Source organism: Hippopotamus amphibius, chromosome 4 (assembly GCF_030028045.1).
Source record: "Hippopotamus amphibius kiboko isolate mHipAmp2 chromosome 4, mHipAmp2.hap2, whole genome shotgun sequence".
Classification (NCBI taxonomy): Eukaryota; Metazoa; Chordata; class Mammalia; order Artiodactyla; family Hippopotamidae; genus Hippopotamus; species Hippopotamus amphibius.
The window spans coordinates 144480187-144503470 of record NC_080189.1 but is presented as its reverse complement, the minus strand read 5'-3'; the positions used below and the strand labels follow the sequence as shown (position 1 = coordinate 144503470).

Below are 23284 nucleotides of genomic sequence, written 5' to 3'. Positions count from 1 at the left end.
TTCCCAGTTTGTCATATGCTAAATAATGATCATGGAGAGATTATAATTAGGAGTAAGAAGTGACATCTGAAAGGCAGGAGCAAGTAAAAGAGAAAAACTAAAGAACAGTCATAAGAATTTTAAAAAAAATTAGTTCACAGTCTGGAGCTATATCTTCTAGGACCAAAAAATGTAATTTTCTAAAAATATTTTCATGTAATAAATGTTCTTGATGACCCTCAGTCATTGAAAAAAGCTAAATTATGTTTAATAATAATGAAGAAATGTACAATATGTTTAAATTGAGGTTTGTTTTAAGCATGACCATTTAGTTATCTGGAATATTAACTTATTTGGAAAAGCCAACTTCCTAAGGAAACCAAACAAGGAGTTTTGGGCTATTGAGTCAGAATTGTAGAGCTGAAAGAGACTGGAGATAATAACTCCAAATTTACTCATTTTTCAGATGAAGGTCTTCTGTTTAGAGATTAATGCTTGTTTCACTTTACAGAACTACTTATTGAAATTAGAAGTTTTAGGTCTTTTGACTGTTGGTCCATTTTTCTTCTTTTTCTTAGTTCATGTATACTAAGTTTGAGAGTACTTGAAATTGAAATCTATGTATAGCAGTGTTCTTTCTTCGTTTGTTCACTAGTATTCAAGATTTGAAAGAGAGAATTAGACAACGTACCAACTTACCACTGGGGCCAAGTATCGATACTCATGGAGAGACTTTCCTATCCCAAGAAGTGGTGGTTAATCTTTTGCAAGAAACCAAACAAGCCTTTGAAAGATGTCATAGAGTAAGAATAATTGTAAATTTATTTTATTTATACATAGTTGTGTATTTTAATTTTTGCCTTGTTTGTAATAAGATGTAACTCTGCTCTCTGGTTAGGAACAACTGTTTATTTTAATAGAAAAATAGGATTTTTGCTTGGGGAAGAGAATTATTTTTAAATTATTTAGAAGTATATTTTAGTATAATTTTAAAGTTGAGCACATCAAATTTCCTTTGGTGAGATATTAAATTAAGATATGAGAGGGAGGATTAGACCTATCTTATAAAGAAATAGAGCACTAGGGAGAGAATGATGTTTTAAGAACACAGATATCAAAGGAAAGGAAAAGTTGACTCTATTAAAATTTAGAATTTCTTCAACAAACACACTTTAACAGAGTAAACAGATAAGTCATAGTCTGCGGGAAGGTATTTGTAACCAGTATTAGTAGCAGAAGATTTATAAAACAAATAATAGTGGGTAATAATTGTATACCATATACTATGTTCCAGGCACTATTCCAAGCACTTTAGGTATGTTATTAACTCATTTAATCATTGTAACATTTCTTAAATAAACAGGTTGTTATTCCTCTTTTACAGGGGAAGAAACTGAGATATATACTTCTTAAATATGAAATTGAGAGTTGAGGCAGTCTTAATTTTTTATTTATATTGATGTTTGTGGTCTATATATTTATATTGATGAATAGTAAATCAATATAAATTATATATATAAATATAAATCAATAGAAAACAAGTCAAAGGCATATAAATACAGAAAAAACAAATTATTAATAAGATATTCAGTCTCACTAGTGAGAAAATGAAACTTAAAACAGGGAAAATACTGTCATTCTCGATAGGTTGGCAAAAATTAAGGAGTCTGCTGATAGCTAAGTATTGGTAAGGATATGGAGCAATAGAAATTCTCATACACTGCCATTGGAAGTAAAAATTGGTATACTTAGGAGAGTAATTTGTTAATTCCTCAAAGAAACTTGTAGGTGCACATGACATGTCTAACACCATAAGCTACATTGTTTGTCATGGTGAATAATTAGAAGCAAACTAAGTGTACCATAAAGAAAACTGATAAACTGACATTGTTCATATACTAGGAAACTATATACCAATTTAAGTGACTAAACTAGAGTTACATGTATCATCATAAATAAATCTCAAAATGCAGTGTTTGGTGAAAAGAGCAAGATAAGGGAAAGATATATTCAGTATACCACAATATAAAGTTTTAAAAAGTAAAATAATACTTTAAATCGCTTAGGAGCATACACAAGCACAAGCATGGGCGTGATTAACAACTTCAGAGTAGTGGTTGCCTTGGGAGGAATACCCAAGGGGACATTATCTATATTTATAATGTTGGGCTATGCCTGCCCCCCAAAAGGAAAAAAACCTGAGCACATATGGAAAAATGTTAAGATATGATACATCTGGGTAGGTTATGGGTATATTTGGTACAGTGATATCTGTACTTTTCTGAATACTGAAAATATGTTAAAATATCCCTAAAGTGTCAGAGCATCAAACATGAAGCTGTCAACGTATTTATTGTTTGAATCACAACAACTAGCTCTAAATCATGATCTCTCTGGAAAGTCGTGAGATTGAAAATCAGTTTAATTCATTGCAGTCTAATCCAACAAACATTATTTTGTATTTATTTTGTACCAGCTGCCATGTTAGACATTGAGGTTGTAAATACAAGACATTTACATTACTTGGAATAGTGTGGAGAAAAGAGGTAGATATATAAAGAATTAGTGCAAGGTAAGGTATACAGTGCTGGGACCGAAGAGGAAGCAACCAGCTAGCTCTGCCTGGTCAAAGAATTGAGGAAGAGTATTTATCAGGAAGGATTTCAAAAAGGAGGGAACATTTGAGGTCTGGATCTTGAAAGCTAAATGGGATATCTTCAAGAAGATGATTCTGACATGCTGTTTCAGGAAGAGAGAAAATTACATGCACAAAGACATATACAGAGATCAGTCACGCAACATGAACTAAAAAAAGGGTATGGGGAGAGTAATAAGACAAGAGATTGAAAATGTAGACAAAATGCTTTGTATACCATACTTAGAAATTTGGACTTGACCTCGTTAGATGATGGTGGAAGTTTTAAAGGATGTTAAAAAGGGCGATGTAATGAGCAGATTGGTGGTTTTTTTCCTTTCTTTTTAAAAAAACTTAGTAACTTTGAGATATAATTGATATTCAGTAAATTGCATGTATTTGAACTGTACAATTTGGTAACTTTGGTAAATTTTGTGTACATTTGTGAAACTATGATGCAGTCAAGATAATGAACATATCCTTCACCTCCAACAGTTTCCTTTTGCCCTTTTAAAATCTCCCTTTAGCCTCCATTTCTGTCCTTGGGCAACCACTGATCTACCTCACTGTAGATTGGTTTTCAAAAAGAAGAGCATGCTTCAGGACTGAGTCTTGAAAGCTAAATATGATTTTTCAAGAAGTTGATTAATTTTCTAGAATTTTTAATAAATGGGATTATAGTATATTATAGTGTGTACACATGTTTCTGGATTCTTTAACTCAGCATCAATGTTTTGAAATTCATTCACGTTGTCTATATTAATTAGTATGTTCTTTTATTGCTGAGTAGTATTTTATTACATGAATATACCACAGTTTGTTTATCCATTTACCTAATGATGACAGTTTAGATGGCTCTAGTGTTTGACTATTACAAATGAAGTTGCTGTGAGATTCATGTGTATGTCTTTATGCAGACATATGCTTTCATTTCTCCTGAGTGATAATTGATATGATAATTCTTTTTACCAAACTGCCAGACTGTTTTTCAGAGTTGTTTCATTTGACATTCTTACCAGCAGTATATGAGAAGTTCCATTTGTTTCACATTATTTCCAACATATTTGGTATGATCACTCTTTAATTTTAGAGTAATAAGGTATGTAATGATACCTTATTATGGTTTTAGTTTGCATTTTCCTAATGACTAAAGATGAGCATCTTTTCTTGCATTTATTTGCCATCCATATATATAATTTGGTGTATTTTTTGTGCATTTTTTAAAATTAGGTTGTCTGTTTCCTTATTTTTTGACAGTTGTGTATCTGGTTAAAATTCATTTATCAGATACATGATTTGCAAATGTTTTCTCTCAGTCTGTGACTTGTCTTTTTCATCTAATGAGTATTTCAAAGATGAGACGTTATTAATTTTGATGATATCCAATTTAACACTTTTCTGTTATGGGAGGTATTTTTCGTATCATATTTAAGGAATCTTTGCCTAACCTAACTAAGGTCACAAAGATTTCCTCTTATATTTTCTTTTTTTCCTTTCCTTTCCCTTCCCTTTCCCTTCCCTTCCATTCCTTTGCTTTCCTTCCTTTAAGTTTTATTTCTTTAAAAAAAAATTTTTTTTTAATTTTTACACAATTTTAAAAGGTTACTTTCCATTTACAGTTATTACAAAATATTGGCTGTATTCCCCATATTGTACAATACCTTGAGCCTATCTTACACCCAGTAGTTTCTGCCTCCCCCACCCCATCCCTGCCCCATAACCACTAGTTTGTTTCATACCTGTGAGTCTGCTTCTTTTTTGTTATATTCACTAGTTTGTTGTATTTTTTAGATTCCACATGTAAGTGATGTCATACAGTATTTATCTTTCTCTTTCTGACTTATTTCACTTAGCATAATGTATCCATGTTGCTGCAAATGGCAAAATTTCATTTTTTCTCTTTTTATGGCTGAGTAGTATTCTATTGTATATACATATACACCACATCTTTTTTTTTTTTTAAGCTCTTTATTGGAATATAATTGCTTCACACTCTACACCACATCTTCTTTATCCATTCATCTGTTGATAGACACTTAGGTTGCTTCCATATCTTGGCAATGGTAAATAATGCTGCTGTGAACATTGGTGTGCATGTATCTTTGTAATTAGTGTTTTTGTTTTTTTCGGATATATACCCAAGTGTGAAATTGCTGGATCATTTGGTAGTTCTATTTGAGTTTTTTGAGGAACCTCCATACTGGTTTTCATAGTGGCTGCACAAATTTACATTCCTACTAACATTGTATGAGGGTTCCCTTTTCTCCACATCCTTGCCAGTGTTTGTTGTTTGTAGACTTGGTAGCCATTCTGTATGAGGTGTGGTTCTGATTTGCATTTCTCTGATGATTAGTGATGTTGAGCATCTTTTCGTCTGCCTGATGGCCATTTGTCTCCTTTGGAAAAATTGTGTATTCTGATTGTGCCCATTTTTTAATCAGGTTTTTTTTTTTTTAAGCTGAGTTATATGAGTTTTTTATATTTTTTGGATATTAACCCCTTATCTTGCATATCATTTGCAAATATCTTTTCCCATTCAATATGTTGCCTTTTTTGTTTTCTTAATATTTTCTTGACTGTGCAAAAGCTTTTAAGTTTGATTGCATCCTGTTTGATTATTTTTGCTTTTCTTTCCCTTGCCTGAGGAAACAGATCCCAAAAAATATTGCTAAGACCTATGTCAAAGAGTATACTGCCTATATTTTCTTCTGGAAATTTTATACTACACTGTTTTGATCACTGTAACTATAAATCTTGAGTCAGGTAGTGTAAGTCCTCTAATATTTCCATAGAAAGCATTTTCATATAAGTCTTATAATCAATTTCTCAGTTTCTGGGGGAAAAAGTTTGGGATTTTGACTGGGATTGCTTTGAATCTGTAGTTCTGTTTGTGGAGAATTGATGTCCTAGCAATATTGAGTTTTCAAATACAGTTGATTTTTATATGTTAATTTTGTACCTGCAACGTGACTAAACTCACTTATTCTAATAGCATTTTTTGTAGAGTCTACAGGATTTTCTGTATAGACTCTCATGTTGTCTACCAATAAAGTCAGTTTTACTTACTCCTTTCAATATAGATGCCTGTTTTTTTGTTCTCTTGTCTTATTGCACTGGTCAGAACCTCCAATATAATGCTGGATATAAGTGGAGAGAGCATGTACCTTGCATTATTCTTAAAATAAAGTATTGTCTTTTACCATTAGTATGCTACTGTAGGTTTTTCTTTTTTAAAAAATTTTTTTAGTGAGGTAGAGTTGATTTACAATATCGTGTAACTTTCAGGTGTACAGCACAGAGATTCAGTTATACATATATGTATACATATGTGTATATGTGTATATTTTTCCCTAATAGGTTATTACATAATATTGAGTATAATTCCATGTGCCATACAGTAGGTCTGTGTTGGTTATCTATTTTACACATATTAGTGTGTGTATGTTAATCCCAGCCTCCTAATTTATCCCTCTCGCATCCCCCTTTCCCCTTTGGTAACCATAAGTTTGTAAGTTTGTTTTCTGTATCTGTGAGTCCCTTTCTGTTTTGGAAATAAGTTCATTTGTGTCTTTTCTTTTTCTTTTAGATTTCACATATAAGCTATATCATATGGTATTTGTCTTTGTCTGTCCTTACTTAGTATGATAATCTCTAGGTCCATACATGTTGCTACAAATGGCATTATTTCCTTTTTTATGGCTGAGTAATATTTCATTTTACACACACACCCCCCCCACACACACCCACCCACCCACCACATCTTCTTTATGTATTCATCTGTCAATGGACATTTAGGTTGTTTCTATGTCTTGGCTATTGTGAATAGTGCTGCTGTGAACATAGGGGTGCAAGTAGGTTTTTGAATTATGGTTTTGTCTGCATATATGCCCAGGAGTGGGATTGCTGGATCATATTCTGTTATGATCTAATTCTATTTTCAGTTTTTCAAGGACCCTCCATACTGTTCTCCATAGTGACTGCACCAGTTTACATTCCCACCAACAGTGTAGGAGGGTTCCCTTTTCTCCACATCCTGGCTGGCATTTGTTATTTGTGTTCTTTCTGATGATAGCCATTCTGATAGGTGTGAGGTGATAGCTCATGGTGGTTTTGATTTGTCTTTCCATGATGATTAGTGATGTTGAGCATCTTTTCATGTGCCTGTTAGCTGTCTGTTTAGGTCACCTGCCCATGTTTTGATTAGGTTGTTTGTTTTTGATGAGCTTTATGAGCTATTTGTATATTTTGGAAATTAACCCCTTGTCAGTTGCATCATTTGCAAATATTTTTTCCCATTCTGTAGGTTGTCTTATTGTTTTGTTTGTGGTTTCCTTAACTGTGCAAAAGCTTTTAAGTTTAATCAGGTCCTGGACTTCCCTGGTGGCTAAGTGGTGAAGAATCTGCCTGCCAATGCGGGGGGACACGGTTTCCAACCCTGGTCCAGGAAGATCCCACATTCCACGGAGCAGCTAAGCCTGCGAGCCACAACTACTGAGCCCATGCACCGCAACTACTGAACCCCACATACCTAGAGCTGGTGCTCCGCAACAAGGGAAGTCACAGCACTGAGAAGTCTGCGCACTGCAATGAAGAGTAGCCCCCCACTCGCCACAACTAGAGAAGGTCCATATGCAGCAGCGAAGACCCAACACAGCCAAAAATACATACATACATACATACATACATATATACATAAATAATGAAATAAATCTTAAAAAAAAGTTTAGTTAGGTCCCATTTGTTTTCCATAGATGCTCTTTATCACATTGAGGAAATTCTTTTATTCCTAGTTTTCTGGATTTTTTTTAAGGATTAGATGTTAGACTTTGTCAAATGTTGGGGTTTTGTTTTTATAAATTTATTTATTTATTTATTGGCTGCATTGGGTCTTTGTTGCTGCACAGGCTTTCTCTAGTTGCGGCGAGCAGGGGCTACTCTTTGTTGTGGTGCACGGGCTTCTCATTGCAGTGGCTTCTCTTGTTGTGGAGCACAGGCTCTAGGTGTGTGGGCTTCAGTAGTTGCAGCATGCAGGCTCAATAGTTGTGGCGCATGGGCTTAGTTGATCCCTGGCATGTGAGATCTACCCTGCCCAGGGATTGAACCCATATCCCCTGCATTGGCAGGGGGATTCTTAACCACTGCGCCACTAGGAAAGTCCCAGATGTTTTTTTGTTGTTCTATTAATGTCGTGAATTACATTGATTTCCAAATGTTAATCTTGCATTCCTTTGCAAACCCCACTTGGTCAACAGATATTATCCTGTTTATATATTGTTGGATTAGGTTTGCTAAACTTTTGCTAAGAATTTTTGTGTTTGTTGGGACTTCCCTGGCAGTCCAGTGGTTACGACTTCGCCTTCCAATGCAGCGGGTGCGGGTTCGATCCCTGGTTGGGGAACTGAGATCCCACTTGCCTTGCAGACAAAAAAGCCAAACATAAAACAGAAACAGTGTTGTAACAAATTCAGTACAGACTTTAAAAATGGTCCACATCAAAAAAAAAAAAAAAAAAAAAGGAGTGTTTGTGTTTGCATTCATGAGAGATATTGACTTGTACATATTTTTTTCTCATAATGGCTTTGTGTAGTTTTGGTGAGTGTAATGTTGGCCTCATAGAATAGTTGGAAAGAGTTTGTGTAAAATTGGTGTTATATCATCCTTAAATATTTGGTAGAACTCACCGGTGAAGTCATTTGGGCCTGCAGTTTTTAACTTTGTGAGGGTTTTTAACAACAAATTCAACTTCTTTAGTAGATTTGGAACTATTTTAGTTACCTATTTTTAAGGGAGCTTTGGTAGTTTGTGTCTTTTAAGATCTGTATATTTCACACAAATTGTTGAATTTATTGGGATTAAGTTGTTCATGGTTTTGCCTTTTCCTTTTTTTTTATGGTCAGTTGATTAATTTTTGTGTGTGTGTGATTTTTTAATTGAAGAATATGGTTTGTTTACAGTGTTGTGTTAGTTTCTGGTGTATAGCAAAGTGATTCAGTTGTATATATATAATATATACAGAATATATATAATGTAATATACTTTTTCATTATAGGTTATTATAAGATATTGACTGTAGTTCTCTATGCTTTACAGTAGGACCTTTTTGTTTATTTTATATATAGTAGCTTACTATCTTTTTAACATCTGTAGAATGATGTCTCCTATTCATTTTTGATAATTTGTATTTTTTTGTGTATGTGATCATTCTGGCTAGAGGTTTATCAGTTTTATTGGTTTCCCCAGAGAATCAGCTTTTGGTCTCATTGATTTTTCTGTTTTCTGTTTTGTATTTCATTGATTTCCACTATTACTTCTTTTCCTTCTGCTTACTTGGGTTTCATTTGCCCTTCTTTTTCTAGTTTTTTAAGGTGGAAGGTGAGATCATTGATTAGAAACCTTTCTTATTTTCTGATATGGGCATTTAGTTTTATAAATTTCCCTTTAAGGTACTGCTTTAGCTGCATACCACAAATTTTAATTTGTTGTATTTATTCAGTTAAAAATAGTTTTAAATTTTCCTTTTACTTTCTTTAGGCCCAAGAGAGGCTTAGAAGTATGTTATTTCATTTCCAGATATTCGGGGATTTTTTAGATATCTCTTACTGATTTAAATTTGATTTCATTGTGGTTAGAGGATATACTTTGTGTGATGTGAATCCATTTTAAATTTATTGAAACTTGTTTTTTAGCCCAGAATATGATCCATCTTGGTAAATGTTTTATGAATACTTAAATGTACATCCTGATGTTGTTGGATAGCGTACTCTATGAATGTCAGTTACGTCCAGTTGATTAACAGTGTTTTTATATCTTCTATATCCTTAGAAATTTTCAGGCTACCTCTTCTGCCAGTTATGTATGAACGTTATGGATGTAGAAAGGAGGAATGTGAAAAATTATACTTATTCTTTGTGGCTTGTTAAGCATCAGTGAGCAAAGAAGGGAGGTGAGGGTTGTGGTACAGAGACTGATGAAGGGTAAAGATTGAGGTGATATTAAGACCAGGAAGGGAATTGAGTAATACCAAATTAGTATTTATAATCAGTAGAGATTTAGGGAATTTAAAGTGGGTTATGCACTTCACCGCTCAGCTGAATATATCAGCTAGCAAGCATTACTGTGAGAGGGTACGTGAATAGAGACTACAAATAGGAAACAATCAACTGATAAATAATATAGGAAGCAGTTATAAGAAGTTGCGAGGTAGTTTCCTAACTTTTAAAGAGGGATTTAATTTTCTCAGCATAACTACTAATAATTCTTTTACTAAGTAGGTAATCAGCAGCTGCAACATCAACATCAAAATGAACATTTATTAATGTGAACTTCTTATATGCCATACACTAAGCTAAAAGCACTATTCATACATTTTCATACTTTATTTTCACCTCGAGGCTAGGATTTAAGTACTATTAATATTATTCCTACCTTACAGATGAAGAAATTAAGGCTTGGTGGGGTTAAATAACATCTCAAGGGTTCACTCAGCCAGGAAGTGATGAAAGTGGGATTTGAGCCTGTCATATTTTATAGTGTGTCTGTTATTGATGTCCCCATCCCCCCCCTCCAATGAAATAAAGAATCCTTTTTGTTCTGAGTTTTGCTAGAATAGCTTTTGTTCCGTTGGTGGCTCTCAAAATTCTTTGGCTGTGACTCATAATAAGAAAGGCACTTTACATGACAGTTGAGTGTACATTTATTATATATATTTGTGTGTGTGTGTATGTTATATTTGTATGTGTGTACTTCATTAAAACATATTTGGTTTTAATGTATACTTTAGACTTTATTTTCTATTGGTTCTCTCTTTCCTTTTTTCTCTTTCTTTGTCACAGTCCACTAATGGATTGCAGTCCAGGTCAGAAGAACATTGATCTAGTCTAAGCCAGGAGAGTTGTAGACAAATATGGAGCATCGTAACTATATGTATATAAGAAAGACATTTTGGGTGTACAGGAGGAAATTTAAGTTATTATTTTGATATCTGAATACTATGTCTTAGACAAAAATGATTGCTTTAAAAAAAAAAGATGCTTTTTTTTAAAGGTAAACTTTAGGAATGATATATTTGGTTTTTGTTTTTAAAGCTCTCTGATCCTTCTGATTTACCAAGGAATGCCTTTAGAATTTTTACCATTCTCGTGGAATTTTTATGTATTGAACATATTGATTATGCCTTGGAAACAGGACTTGCTGGTAAGTATATTTATTTGTGTTATACTTCATGTTAAATTTCTTTGATCCTATTTGGTTAAACTGTATGCGTAATGTTGTTTTATATATATACACAACTCTATCTGTCAAAAGCAGTTCAGTGCAGTGAAATGCTTTTAGAGCTTCTGTAATGCAAGGATTTGTCAGATGCTAAAAGCTGTAGAAAGACACATTTCTCGTATTGCTTACATTGAGCAGGGCTACATAAGTCACTACAGTGCATGGCAGAATGTCCATGCAATGCTGTAAGCTAGGAAATGCCATGGGAGCAGAAATGGAAATAATAGCAATTCTGGTTGAGACAGTTGAGTAATGTAAGGTTTAGAAAGGAAAATAAGCCTTTTCAACATAAGCCTGAAAAGGAATAGATTCATATAAAATTTTTTCTTTTGTTTTTGGTCTTCTGGGTTTATTGGTATTAATAGGATAATAGTGACTTCTTCCCTAAATTCCAGTCCCATTAATTCGGTTGCCTCCTTGATCTCTCTCGCCTGTTCTGTGTGCACCTCAAATTTAGTATATCCCACATGAAACTCTTTATCTTCCACCTAAACCTCTTCCTTTCCCATTCTTTCCCATATCTTTAAAAGGCATTACTATTTGCTCAAGCCTGAAACCCCGGAGTTGTCATAATTCTTCTTTTCATCAAACCTGATAGCCAGTCTATCAGCAAATCCTGTCTGTATACTGCCAAACAGCTCATATTCATCTGCTTTTCTCTGTCTCCGCTGATGCCATCCTGATTTAAACATCATCATCTCTGTCCACTCCTAACTGGTCACTCTGTGTACATTCTTAACCTTTCCAAATAACTGACTGCACGTAACAGTCATGTTATAAATTTAAGGGGCTTAAAATTTCTTGTTTAAGACATTTTAGTGATTTCCTATTACTCTTAGGGGGAAAACAGCAACAAACGCTTTACAAAAGTATAACTTTCGATCTGGCCAAATATTCATCTTCATCTCATATGGAATTTTCCCTCGCTACCCCAGCCACTTTGGCCTTTATTCATTTTCCTCACTCACGTTCTTTGCACTTGGTGTTTTCCCCACCCCCCAGTCCTTTTCCTCTGGCTCTTCTCATGTCTGACTTTCAACCTTCTCATCTTAACTAAGGTGCCACCTTCTTAGAGAGGCCTTTGTTGATCAGCCTAGCTAAAGTGACACTTCTCTCCTACCCCAGTTACTCATTATTTCATCATTGAATTAACTGTTTTCATAGCAGTTGCTACAATGAAATTTTCATCTGTTAATACCTGCCTCATTCACCAGAATTCATTCATACTTAAGTCCTTACTCTTATACTCATGGAGCTTACATTCTTGTGGAAAGGATAGACAAATGACTAGTATACAATGAATAAAAATAAAATTGAGTAAGGAATAGAGAATAGCAATGGGAAGTAGGATGGGGAATTCAGGGGCAGAGGGCTTTTTTAGAAAGGATAGTCAGAGAAGGCCTCTCTGAGGCGACATGAACCAGAGAGCTGAGTGAAGTGAAGGAGTAAATTGAATATTTGGAGAAAGAGTATTTTAAGTAGAGGGAACAGCATGTAAATTCTCGTGGGTAGGAATCTTATCTGTCTTAATTGCCATTATAGTATAGCACCAAGAAAGCACAGGCTCAGAAATGTTTGACTGTATATAACATCATTCCATAAAGTTTCTAAGGTTGAAGCAAAATTACCCATAATTCAGTAACCTTGTGGTTTATTCTTAACCTTTTTTTTTTAACCTAGTTGCTCTCAGAATGTAGATAAGCATCTGTAGCCTGCTTCACCCTCCCCCACCCCAGTTCAGCAGAAACTTGACATCAAGTATTTACTTACCATTTTCAAATAAGCTAATGAGGTAATTTGTATTGGGATAATAATGTCCACCTCAAAAATGTGAAGATTAAAGAAGATAATAAAAAAGTAACATCAGCTTGATTCCATATGGTATGAGGATTTGTTCTTTAGCTAATACGGAAGCCTAGCTTCTTCATTTTAATAGCAGTATTCATAATTTGGAAGAGTATAGGAAATTTCCTGGTAGGATGAGAATGTCCCTTATACTCATAAACATTTTCCATGTGGCTATTTAGTTAGTACTTACTGCTATTATTTCTAATGATTGTATAAAATTCTGTCATGCATATATGTATTTGTAAAGTTTACCACCCCCTATTATAGGACATCTTGGATCTTTTCAGCAATTTAGTAGTATAAATAATGCTACAATGAACGTTGTAGAGCTTAAAGTGTTTTCCTTATTTTGAATTATTTTCTTTGGGTAAAATTCTGAAAGTGAAATTACCAGATCAAAGTGTATTGCAAATTTTTAAAATTTTTGTACATATAAGCTGTTTTCCTAAGGGTTTTTTTCCCACTAATCTATACTGCTACTGGCATGTATGATTATACCAGCTTTTCTGCACATCACTGAATATTCTTTAAAAACTTTAATAATTTAGTGGTTAAAAACATCCATAACTATTGCCTTTCCATGTCTTTCATTAATAGCAAGGATTAGTATTTTCTACATGAATACTGACTTTACTTTTTTCTCTTGTAAGTTTGTATTGGAGCTTTTAATTTTCTTACCAGTTGGTGATTTTGTCGTTTGTGGGAAAATAAAACATCTTTGTTTTCCATTTTTAAAGCTTTGAAAAAAAATCCTCCTCCTGTAAAGAACTCTAGGTATTAAACTTTTATTTTCTCTTTTTCTGTGCATATTTTTCCTAGCCCCTTATGCCTTTTAATTTTAGCTAGAAACATAAATGTCTATGGTTAGTAGGGACCTTAGAGTTTAACTATTGCTCTCTTGCAAAAGAGGAAACTGAAATCTGGAGAGATCAGCTGTCAGTTTTGGGGTCAGAATGTGAAGTGGCTTGAATACCGTGCTGAAAATCGGGAATTTATTCTGTTGACAGTGAGGAGACTGAATATTTTTGAGGAAATAGTAGAGAACATGGTGAGTGAAAATATGTTAAGTTTAAGTACATTATTATGGCAACAATATATAGCATAAAAGATGAGGAGATCTGAACCAGGATACTAATAAGAAAATTATTTTAACTGTTATCAGAGGTAATGAGGCCTGGTTATAAGAAAAATGGTAGAAGTGTATTCATGGTTCATGTGGATCATTGGGCACAGGAGGGCATGAAAGGGAAGGAGAAGGTACAGTCCAAGATGATTCATTTATTGATTTTTTTTTTGATTTATCTCAGCAGATAATGAAGACTTGAGTAGATAGTAAAAATTTGGGCATAAAAACTTTGGATGAATTTTATTAAATTATTAACAAGCTTGATTTTACTCTTCTGTCTGCAAAAATTATTGCTGATTTATTGAAACAGCAGTTACTTTTATGCATGTTGTATATATAAAACATTTTTTTTCTGTTGCTTAGATGAATTTCTTTGATATGATTCTAACATATATATGCATTCCAACTTTAGGAATTCCTTCTTCAGATTCTAGGAATGCAAATCTCTATTTTTTGGATGTTGTGCACCAGGCCAATACTGTTTTTCATCTTTTTGACAAGCAGTTTAATGATCACCTTATGCCACTAATAAGGTTAGTCAAATCATCTGGTTTTCATTGGCATTTCAATGAATATTATAATATTCTACTTTTTGTTAAATTTTTAAAGTAATAGATGTTCACTTAAACATTGAACAGGAGAGTGTGAAATAAGAAATAAAAGCCCTTTTCCTTTTTCCTTGCCTTCCTGTTTTCCTTCTGCATATTAATTTTGGTTTATTTGAAGACTGAATGTGTCATAAATCAAATCTGATATGAAAGACGACTTCTAGCTTATTCCCACTTGTTATAATAAAAAGATATACAACAACAATTTTATGAGATCAATAGGACAGGTTTTGATGAGGTATTAACTAAGGTTTGGTTTATATCTCCCTGTCCCTTTATGTGAACTTTTAAAGCATGTGAGGATTAAAGGTAGTGTATACGTGAACATGCTTTATAAAATTGTATGTATAGTACTGTCATTAAAGAGGAAAAATATTCATATAAAAAATAAAATTCTAGACATTTTGTTATAAACATTGATATGCCAAGAAATTATTAGTCTAGAAACGATCTCAAAGATAAAGATTACTTGTGATCCTTGAATCACATTTTGAAAGGAAATTTACTTTTTTAAAAGAGCTCTAATGCCACATAGCAAAGAATTCACATAACTATTAGGGTTGCATATTCTTTAATATTTTGGTGTTTTTTGACATTTAGGTAATGTTCAGAAGGCAAATTTGGCTACCAGTTTTTTTTTTATAGCAGAGTTAAGTACAACTGGCTTGGATGTTAGTCTCCAAATTTTAATTAGTATAATTTACTATATTCTCAAGACTCTGGGACATTTTTTATCTTTTATATGAATATTTTTCCTCTTTAATGATAGTGACTTTTCTTACTATTATACCAGAAATTTCACTAAAAAGGAAACCAATTTCCAAAATTTCAAAATCACATATTTATATTCTAAAGGGGTATCTCCTCACAGATGAAAATAATAAATCTAAATCCTCCTCTTCCTTCTCTTTTAATTGGTTAATTTTTCCTAGCATGGCTATTGTAATGAATTGAGCACAGTAAATACTAAATAATTACTTTACTATTTATATGCTTCTTGGATTAGTGAGAAAATTAAAATAATGTGTGTGGGGGGGGGATGGTATATAGCAACATATATGCCTGTGAAAAACTGTTAGAATTGTAAGGCTACTGATGTGATCTCTCCCCCCCCGCCCCGCCCCCAAACATTCAATAGCTCTTCTCCTAAGTTATCTGAATGCCTTCAGAAGAAAAAAGAAATAATTGAACAGATGGAGATGAAATTGGATACTGGCATTGATAGGCAAGTTGTTAGTTTTACTATTTCTCTTGCATTTTTTTTTAAAATTGTAAAAACACTATTATAACAGCATGAAAATGATTTTCAGAGAAGTCTATTTTAATTCCACCATCCTGCTGTAACGTTTGATTTTATTTTTACATATTGCTTTCATCCTTATTAGAATGTTTTTATTGCTTTCCAGGTTTATTATTTACAGAAGTCAGGATGTTTATGTTTACTTTTCAACCAGGTTCTATTTAAAATCTTTTTTAGTAAATGCCCCCTCCTGCACACACACACGCAGACACACACTTCTCTCCCTCCCCTCCTCTCTCTCCAGACTCCTTAAAAATGGTATGTAACATAGAGGATTTTATTTTCACTTAGAATTGTCAGGCTTATGTCTGAAATGCTTTAAATAAATATACTACTTTTCTAAAAGTAACTTCCATTAAGTAAATACAAACTCTACATTCAAAAAATTTTTGTAATGTTTATTGTAGTTAATTACATGTTCATAAAATGGAGCAGTGGATCTCTGTCTTTTGAGATGATGGTGGACATATATTTATTGATGATGATAATAGCTACTATTTGGGTTGACCAGAAAGTTTGTTCAGGTTTTTTGTAACGTGAAAAACTTGTATGCGCTTTTTGGCCAACCCAATATTTATTACACATTTGCTATATGCTGGGTACAGTACAAAGATCTTTACCTGTATAATATCATTTATTAAGTAAGAAATGCTATCCATTTTACAGATGAGGAAATGAAGGCTTAAAGAAATGAGGTAGTTTGCTCAAGATCACACAGTTAATGCTGGTATAGCTGACACTCAAATTCTAAAGCCCATGCTACCGAGTTTGGGCGTGTCATTTTTATTTACTGAAATTCTACTCCTTTCTCTTCTATTCAAGAAAACATATTCGAATATAAGTTAGTTAAGGGAACTCTAACCCTTAATATCTTTGTCTTTTGCCAATCTGTTATCCTTTCCCAGCTTTATTTGATTCATTATTGTGCTTAGATTGCTTGGTCCATCTCTTTAATTACTCCCTCGTAATTACCCTGAAATTTCTTTCCTTTAACCACAACTATCTTACAGATCCTAAGATCTGGATTAATGCAGACTTTTTTATTCCCATAACCTGATGGCTGATTGATGTTGGAGAATGTCACATAACTCAAACATTATTCGTGCCATTACAAACTCATACTCTCATTTCTCAACTGGGTCTTTAGTACCGCTTGTTCAGCCTCCTGCTTGTCCTTAGACTGTGTAATTCAGGTTCTTCTCACCTGTTCTTCCAAACTTTGGCCATTCCTCGTAAGCCCCTCTGTCTTACTGCCTTCCTAAGTATTCTCCAGACATAGTTGCTAAGGAAATAAATTGGTGACAGTCTTCTAAGATCTTTAAGATTTCCTTAAATAGAGTAATGGGCAAATGAATCTTTGCCCTGTGTTTTGAGCCAGGAAGCTAATAGAACTAAGAGCTCTTTGATATTAAGACCTAGAATTTACTTTTTTAAATCTAAAGTATACCAATAGTAAAATTGTTTCATGGTGACATGAAATTAAATAATTTAAATTTAACTTATTATAAATAATATAAATAAAAGTAAATATAAAGTAAATTAAATGGATCAAATACATGGTGTTCTCAATTCTCTAGGACATTAAATTGTATGATTGGACAAATGAAGCATATCTTGGCTGCAGAACAAAAGAAAACAGATTTTAAGCCAGAAGATGAAAACAATGTTTTGATTCAGTATACTAATGTGAGTAAAATGATTCAGTATGCTGATAAGGATATCTGCTTTGTTTGTACTTTTGTTAACATTTCATTGATGTATCTTATTATGCTTCGAGTTTTTTTCTTTCATACTTAGAGATTAATGAGAAACTGTATGTATTTTCTCCTTAGCTAAGCTGGTACACATTTCTATTTAATAAGTATAGAAAAAATTTTTACAGGCATGTGTTAAAGTCTGTGCTTATGTAAGAAAACAAGTGGAGAAGATTAAAAATTCCATGGATGGGAAGAATGTGGATACAGTTTTGATGGAACTTGGAGTACGTTTTCATCGACTTATTTATGAGCATCTTCAACAATATTCCTATAGTTGTATGGGTGGCATGTTAGCAATTTGTGATGTAGCTGAATATAGGAAGTGTGCCAAAGACTTCAAGGTATGTATTCACAAATATCAAACTCGTAAATAGGTTTGAGAACGTTAAGTCAAATCATAAAAAATGTGTACTGAGTTAAAATCATTGTGAAAAGTTTGTAACTTTTGTTGATATTGTAGTGAGACAGCTCTAACATTTTCTAACTGAAAAAGTATTGTTCCAATAATATTTTCAATATCAAAACATTTTTGCTTTGAGCTTTATTTTAGACAAGGCCATATTTCAGTTCCGTAGTCCAAATGACCTTTTAATGCTCATAACTGATACTATCAAGAAAATATGTTCTTTCTTCATATACATCTCTCTGAAATCAGTTTCCCTTAATGTTTAAATTATTTAAGAAAACTGCTAAATTAATGATAACTAGTTCTAGTTCACAAAAGTATAAATGATTTTTACTATTTAAGAAAATTGGCATAATATGAATCTTTTCAAAAAGATTATACTGAGTTTTATAACATCTGAAATATTTGAGTTTTAACGCTTCAGGAGCTTTTAAAAATTCTAACATTGAACTCTTCAACATTAGCTTAGTCCGGACTAACAGTACATAAGTGAGGAGAATTGACAAACTGATTGTAAAACTAGAAATTATTTTGTTTCAATGTTATTTTTTTCTTCTCTTATCTCTATTCAGATTCCTCTGGTATTACAGCTTTTTGATACTCTGCATGCACTTTGCAATCTTCTGGTAGTAAACCCAGATAATTTAAAGCAAGTCTGCTCAGGAGAACAACTTGCTAACCTGGACAAGAACATTCTTCACTCCTTCGTACAACTTCGTGCTGACTATAGATCTGCTCGCCTTGCTCGACATTTCAGCTGAGGTTGAATTTACAAGGGAAATGTGTTCTACTTCAGCAAGTCTTGGTTGATAGAAAGCACAGGAGGTTTCTTACGACACAGCCAACATTTTATTGAAAAATGACTGTTTGGAAAAACAGCAGCCATACTTACCCTTGAGATTTTATTTGAAATTTGGACACTACTAAGCATATTTTGCTTTTTTCCCTTAAGTTGAATTTTAATTCCATTTTTAAACTTATAAATTTCAAACTTTATGAAGCTACATGTCATTGTTTTCATCCTGGAAAATGTTGGTGTCAGAAGGCAAATGAGATGTTACCAGTGTTCTGGTTCGTGTTCTTTAACATAGTCCATTGGGAAATTTCACCATCCTGTTTTGCATTAGTGATGGGTAAAATACAGCAAAACTACATTTATTATTTGTAAGTTTTCAATGACCTTTTCAGCACTGGTAATTGTTAATCAGGTTATTTTAGGCTTTCCTAGAGAACTTTTTGCTTCTTTCAAAAGGTTAACATTTGGGTGTAATTTTTGTAGTTGGTTGATTGGATTTTTTGTGAGGTACTACAATAATACTATTCCAAGAAAAATAGTATAAACAAAACTAAAATGATGAAATGTTTTATGTAGGTATTAGCAGTGGATCAGAATACATCTGCTTTCTGGGTGAAAAAAAAAACTTAAAGTTTACAGTTTCTTATTCGGTAAACAGATTTTAAGCCAATGCTAGCAAGAAATTAATAAAACTACCTTATTTTATATTTCGCTTAGGATAAGGTGGAGGACCTTAACTAAAGGACCATATTTATTCATTATTTTAATATTATAAGGGAAGTTAAAAAATGAGGTATAGTCTATATGGTGCATATCAGAAGTAATGACAGTGTCTAGCAACAATGCTATCTTTTAAGATTTCTGTCTTTGTGCTAAACTGGAGTAAGATGGAATGGCTGAACATGCAGGTCGTCTTCTATTTTAAGAGGAATTGGGAATTGATAGCACTGTATTCTGAGTCTCGAGATGAACTTCGCAAGGACTAGTTGCTTTTTAAATCTTTAGTTTCTGTCATTACCTTTTTCAAGTCATTGCTGAAGGGATTCCTGCTGAATGTAGTTAATTGAATTGGCTTAATATGGTGACATAATAAATCACTTATAAAATTTTAAACATCAAGTAGAAATTTAGAAAGACCTTTACTCTAAAAGCTATAAACTTGGCTCTGTGAAAGTGCGTTCTTAGCTATATGTAGTGTTTCAGCTTCCACTGTTTTGTTCATGGTCTTCCAGGAACAGATAAACTTTAATGTTCAACTCATTTTTGGGTTTTCTTTTCCTTTAATGTAGGCTTTTGGGCCTAATGTTGGAAAACTACTTTTAAGAATATGTTTCTGAATGTTCATCAACTTTACCAAAACATCCAGGTCTAGAGCAAGCTAGCTACTGTTTAAGTTACTATCAACTGAATTTTCTTTATTTTCTGTTTAGCCCAGTGTTATCAAGGTAAGCAAGAGAAATGAAGTATGCCAATTTTTATCAAAGCATTTTAGGAAATTGTGGCAGCTTCAGAAGGCTGTCTAGTTCTCTATTCCTTAGCCAAAGGAGAGCCAGAACAGGTTTTGGATACTAGAGAAAGTCATATGCTTGTACTATTGCCATTTTAGAAAGCTCTGATGTGAATTCAAATTATACCTCTGTTACTTAAAGCCAACAATTTTAAAGCAGTAGTTTTACTGGCCACTTGAACTCTTTGTACACAGTGTCAATTTGTAAAAAAAAAAAAAAAAGGGAAAAAAAAATCAAATAAAACATGAGAGAACATTTTAAGACTTCCAAATTAGAGAAGTGCTTCAAATTATTTTGTTTGGATTAATTTTTTAAATGTAAAACATATATTTGTTGCTTAGATATTTTGTTAGTTATTATTTCCATGTTTGAGTTCTGTGCAATATTTTCCATTATGTCCATTGACAGGACAGAAACAAAGAAAACTCATAAGTGAATACTTAATTTACAAGTGTTAACATTAATGCTCAATAAACAGATTCCCTGCAATTGTTTTTTTTTTATTTCACTCCATTTTTACATTTTAAGGACATCCATACTGAATTTTATAAATTGTTTTTTATTTAAACTTTTAAGTTGTTTCTTATTTTTCATGGCATAGGTCTTCTTACTTCATTTTTAAGCAGGAAAATACTTGACTCTATAATCAAAATTAGAAACAGATTGTCTTTCTCTAAGAAAAAAAATTTATTGTGTAAAGCAGTATGCATTCTTTGCATTCATTGTATTTGATTTTTAAAGTGTTTTTCATATTAATGGACACTACAAAATTCTGCCCAAAATATATGGCTCAAAAGAGATGATCAATAAGTAAAATGTTTTTCATATGCACATGGTAAAATTTTAGGTAGAGATTATGGAACTTCGTATATTAGTAACTTTAGTTGACATTTGAATAAGGAGAATATAATTTTCTGTAGTTTCACATGAGCTAACATGCAATATTTAGATAATGTTTTGAAGTTGAAAATATACTCAACATTGTATTTTTAGAAAATACAGAAATACTCGAGAAAAAGCTTGAGTGTATTATGTTTTCATAAAATGATACAAAAGGTGAAATGCAGAACACAGGTTTAAGAAGGAAGTCTAGCTTCCATAAGTTACGATATTGAAGATGACAGCTAACTAAAGTGGATGAATACTTCTTAAGAGGAATTATTAAATAATGGCTGGGTGCATCTTTAGATGCATGCTGTTGGTTATCTGATTTTCAAGACAGTTATTAGCCTCATTTTGAGTATCACCGTGGTTGCAAGTCCCTGGCACCTTTCTTACTTTAAAAAGAGCTTCTAACTAAGTTAATTTATGGTATATTTTAGATCATCCCTGTTCCCTTTCACTTTAAATGTTTCACTCTCTGAATATCAGCCTTCTGACTCACTGTAAAATTTAATTATCAGCCAAAGTGGAGAATTTACTGCTTCCTTAAAATGCCTTTTTCTCCTCTATGATGGTGAATATTTACATCTATCTAGATAAAGAGATTTTTGTTCTTGAAATGCCACAGAACCCCTTAAGGTGGTCATGTTTATAAAATAGTGCCTAAGGCATGCTTGAACTGCATGTGAGAGTAAGGTTCCCTGCGTGCATAATTTGTTAGTGACTTTAAAAGCTCAGATCTGGGAGTTTAACTTTTTTTTTTAATGCAAAAATATTCTATGTATTACCGTATATTGCCCATTGACTCAGAAGTGTGAGATATTTTCTAGAAGCACAGTGATTTCTAGTGGAGAATCTGACATACAAAGTATTCTGTGCTTTCATCCAATTAGTTTAACTATATTCAGTTCCTGTAGTACTTCTCTCTGAGAAAGTCTGTCCTGAAATACATTGTGTACTTTGGAGGAAAAGACCAGTCTATATTGTTACTGTAAATAATTCTACATAAAGTAAACACATTACTTAAAAATTTTTGATACATAATAAAGATAATTATAGCTGTATTTATTGACTAAAGTCCCATGTACTGTGCATACATTATCTCATTTTGTTTCAATTGTAGAGTACTATTATCTCGCTTTGACAGACCCAGGGCACAGAAAGTTTTAAGTAGATCTGCTCAAGGTCTACATACAGCTAAGTAAAAGACTCAGATTGAAACCTGAATGTTTATCACACTTTATGTTCTATACACACTATTCTCCTTATGTAAAATTAAATAGGTCCTTACGTTTGATAGGCTCATTAGTTTTGCTTAATCTAATTTTCTTTTCATCCAATGTTTGGTTCTCATTGTAGTGTTTAGATTATGAAGTTGAGATATAGGGCTAATATCTAATTTACTATTAGATTTTTTTTAATGTGTCCAGTGTGTAGTCATACTTTTTTAATTTGGTTTTTAAAATTTTATAAGTGGTCATGAAATTTTAATTGACTATTATGTTTGTACCTACTAGAAATCTTTCCATCAAAAAGTTCTTTAGTGAGTATTATTTTGCATAATCATAATTCTGAGTAGTAATTTTTGCAACAGAAAGAATTCAGGTATTTTGTACCATATTTTGTACCATGGGAGTGAATGATAACTCTACCTTGAAAGATACGAAGAAATCAGTATTTCTGCCTTCAAAAACAGACTGTTTAATGTCATAAGTTTGCCAATTCTGTTGTTTATGTAGTGCATTGGTAGTTTTTAAATGGCTAATGCTGAAGTGAAAACATAGAGAAAAATGTACTCAGTGTATTAGCAATAGGCAGTCATTTTTATGTAACCAAATATTGCATATTTAATCTTTTTAAAATTGCCTTAACTCAACTTTTATTCTTACCACTGATCAATCTTTCTCTTTCCAAATTTAGGAGAGAAACAACCCTCAAGTGTATATAGGAGAGAAACCTGACACATTAGAGAGCAAGAATTTTAATTGGTGATTTGAAGCAGCTAGGTTGATAACCCTGGGCTTAACAAGACTAATATTTTTAACTAGGTCCTGTGTACTTTAACATTGTTATTTGGGAGGTAACACTAAACTTCAGTTCTTGTGATTAATAACACTTTTGTTGGGGAGAGACAAGTAATTAACCATACTTGCTCATTTTCTAAGTGG

At 32.8% G+C, this 23284-nt stretch overlaps 1 protein-coding gene across 1 annotated transcript in view; it reads left to right on the top strand.

The window, feature by feature from the left end:
* Nucleotides 1–20723, top strand: part of EXOC5 (exocyst complex component 5) — a 50914-nt gene extending 30191 nt beyond the window's left edge. Inside the window, exons 12-18 of the mRNA XM_057730407.1 lie at nucleotides 635–782; nucleotides 10699–10807; nucleotides 14272–14392; nucleotides 15606–15692; nucleotides 17345–17453; nucleotides 17650–17865; nucleotides 18503–20723. Of these exons, the coding sequence (XP_057586390.1) occupies nucleotides 635–782; nucleotides 10699–10807; nucleotides 14272–14392; nucleotides 15606–15692; nucleotides 17345–17453; nucleotides 17650–17865; nucleotides 18503–18691 (979 nt within the window). The 3' untranslated portion in view covers nucleotides 18692–20723. The remainder of the gene's footprint in view (nucleotides 1–634; nucleotides 783–10698; nucleotides 10808–14271; nucleotides 14393–15605; nucleotides 15693–17344; nucleotides 17454–17649; nucleotides 17866–18502) is intronic.
* Nucleotides 20724–23284: the final 2561 nt, after the last annotated feature.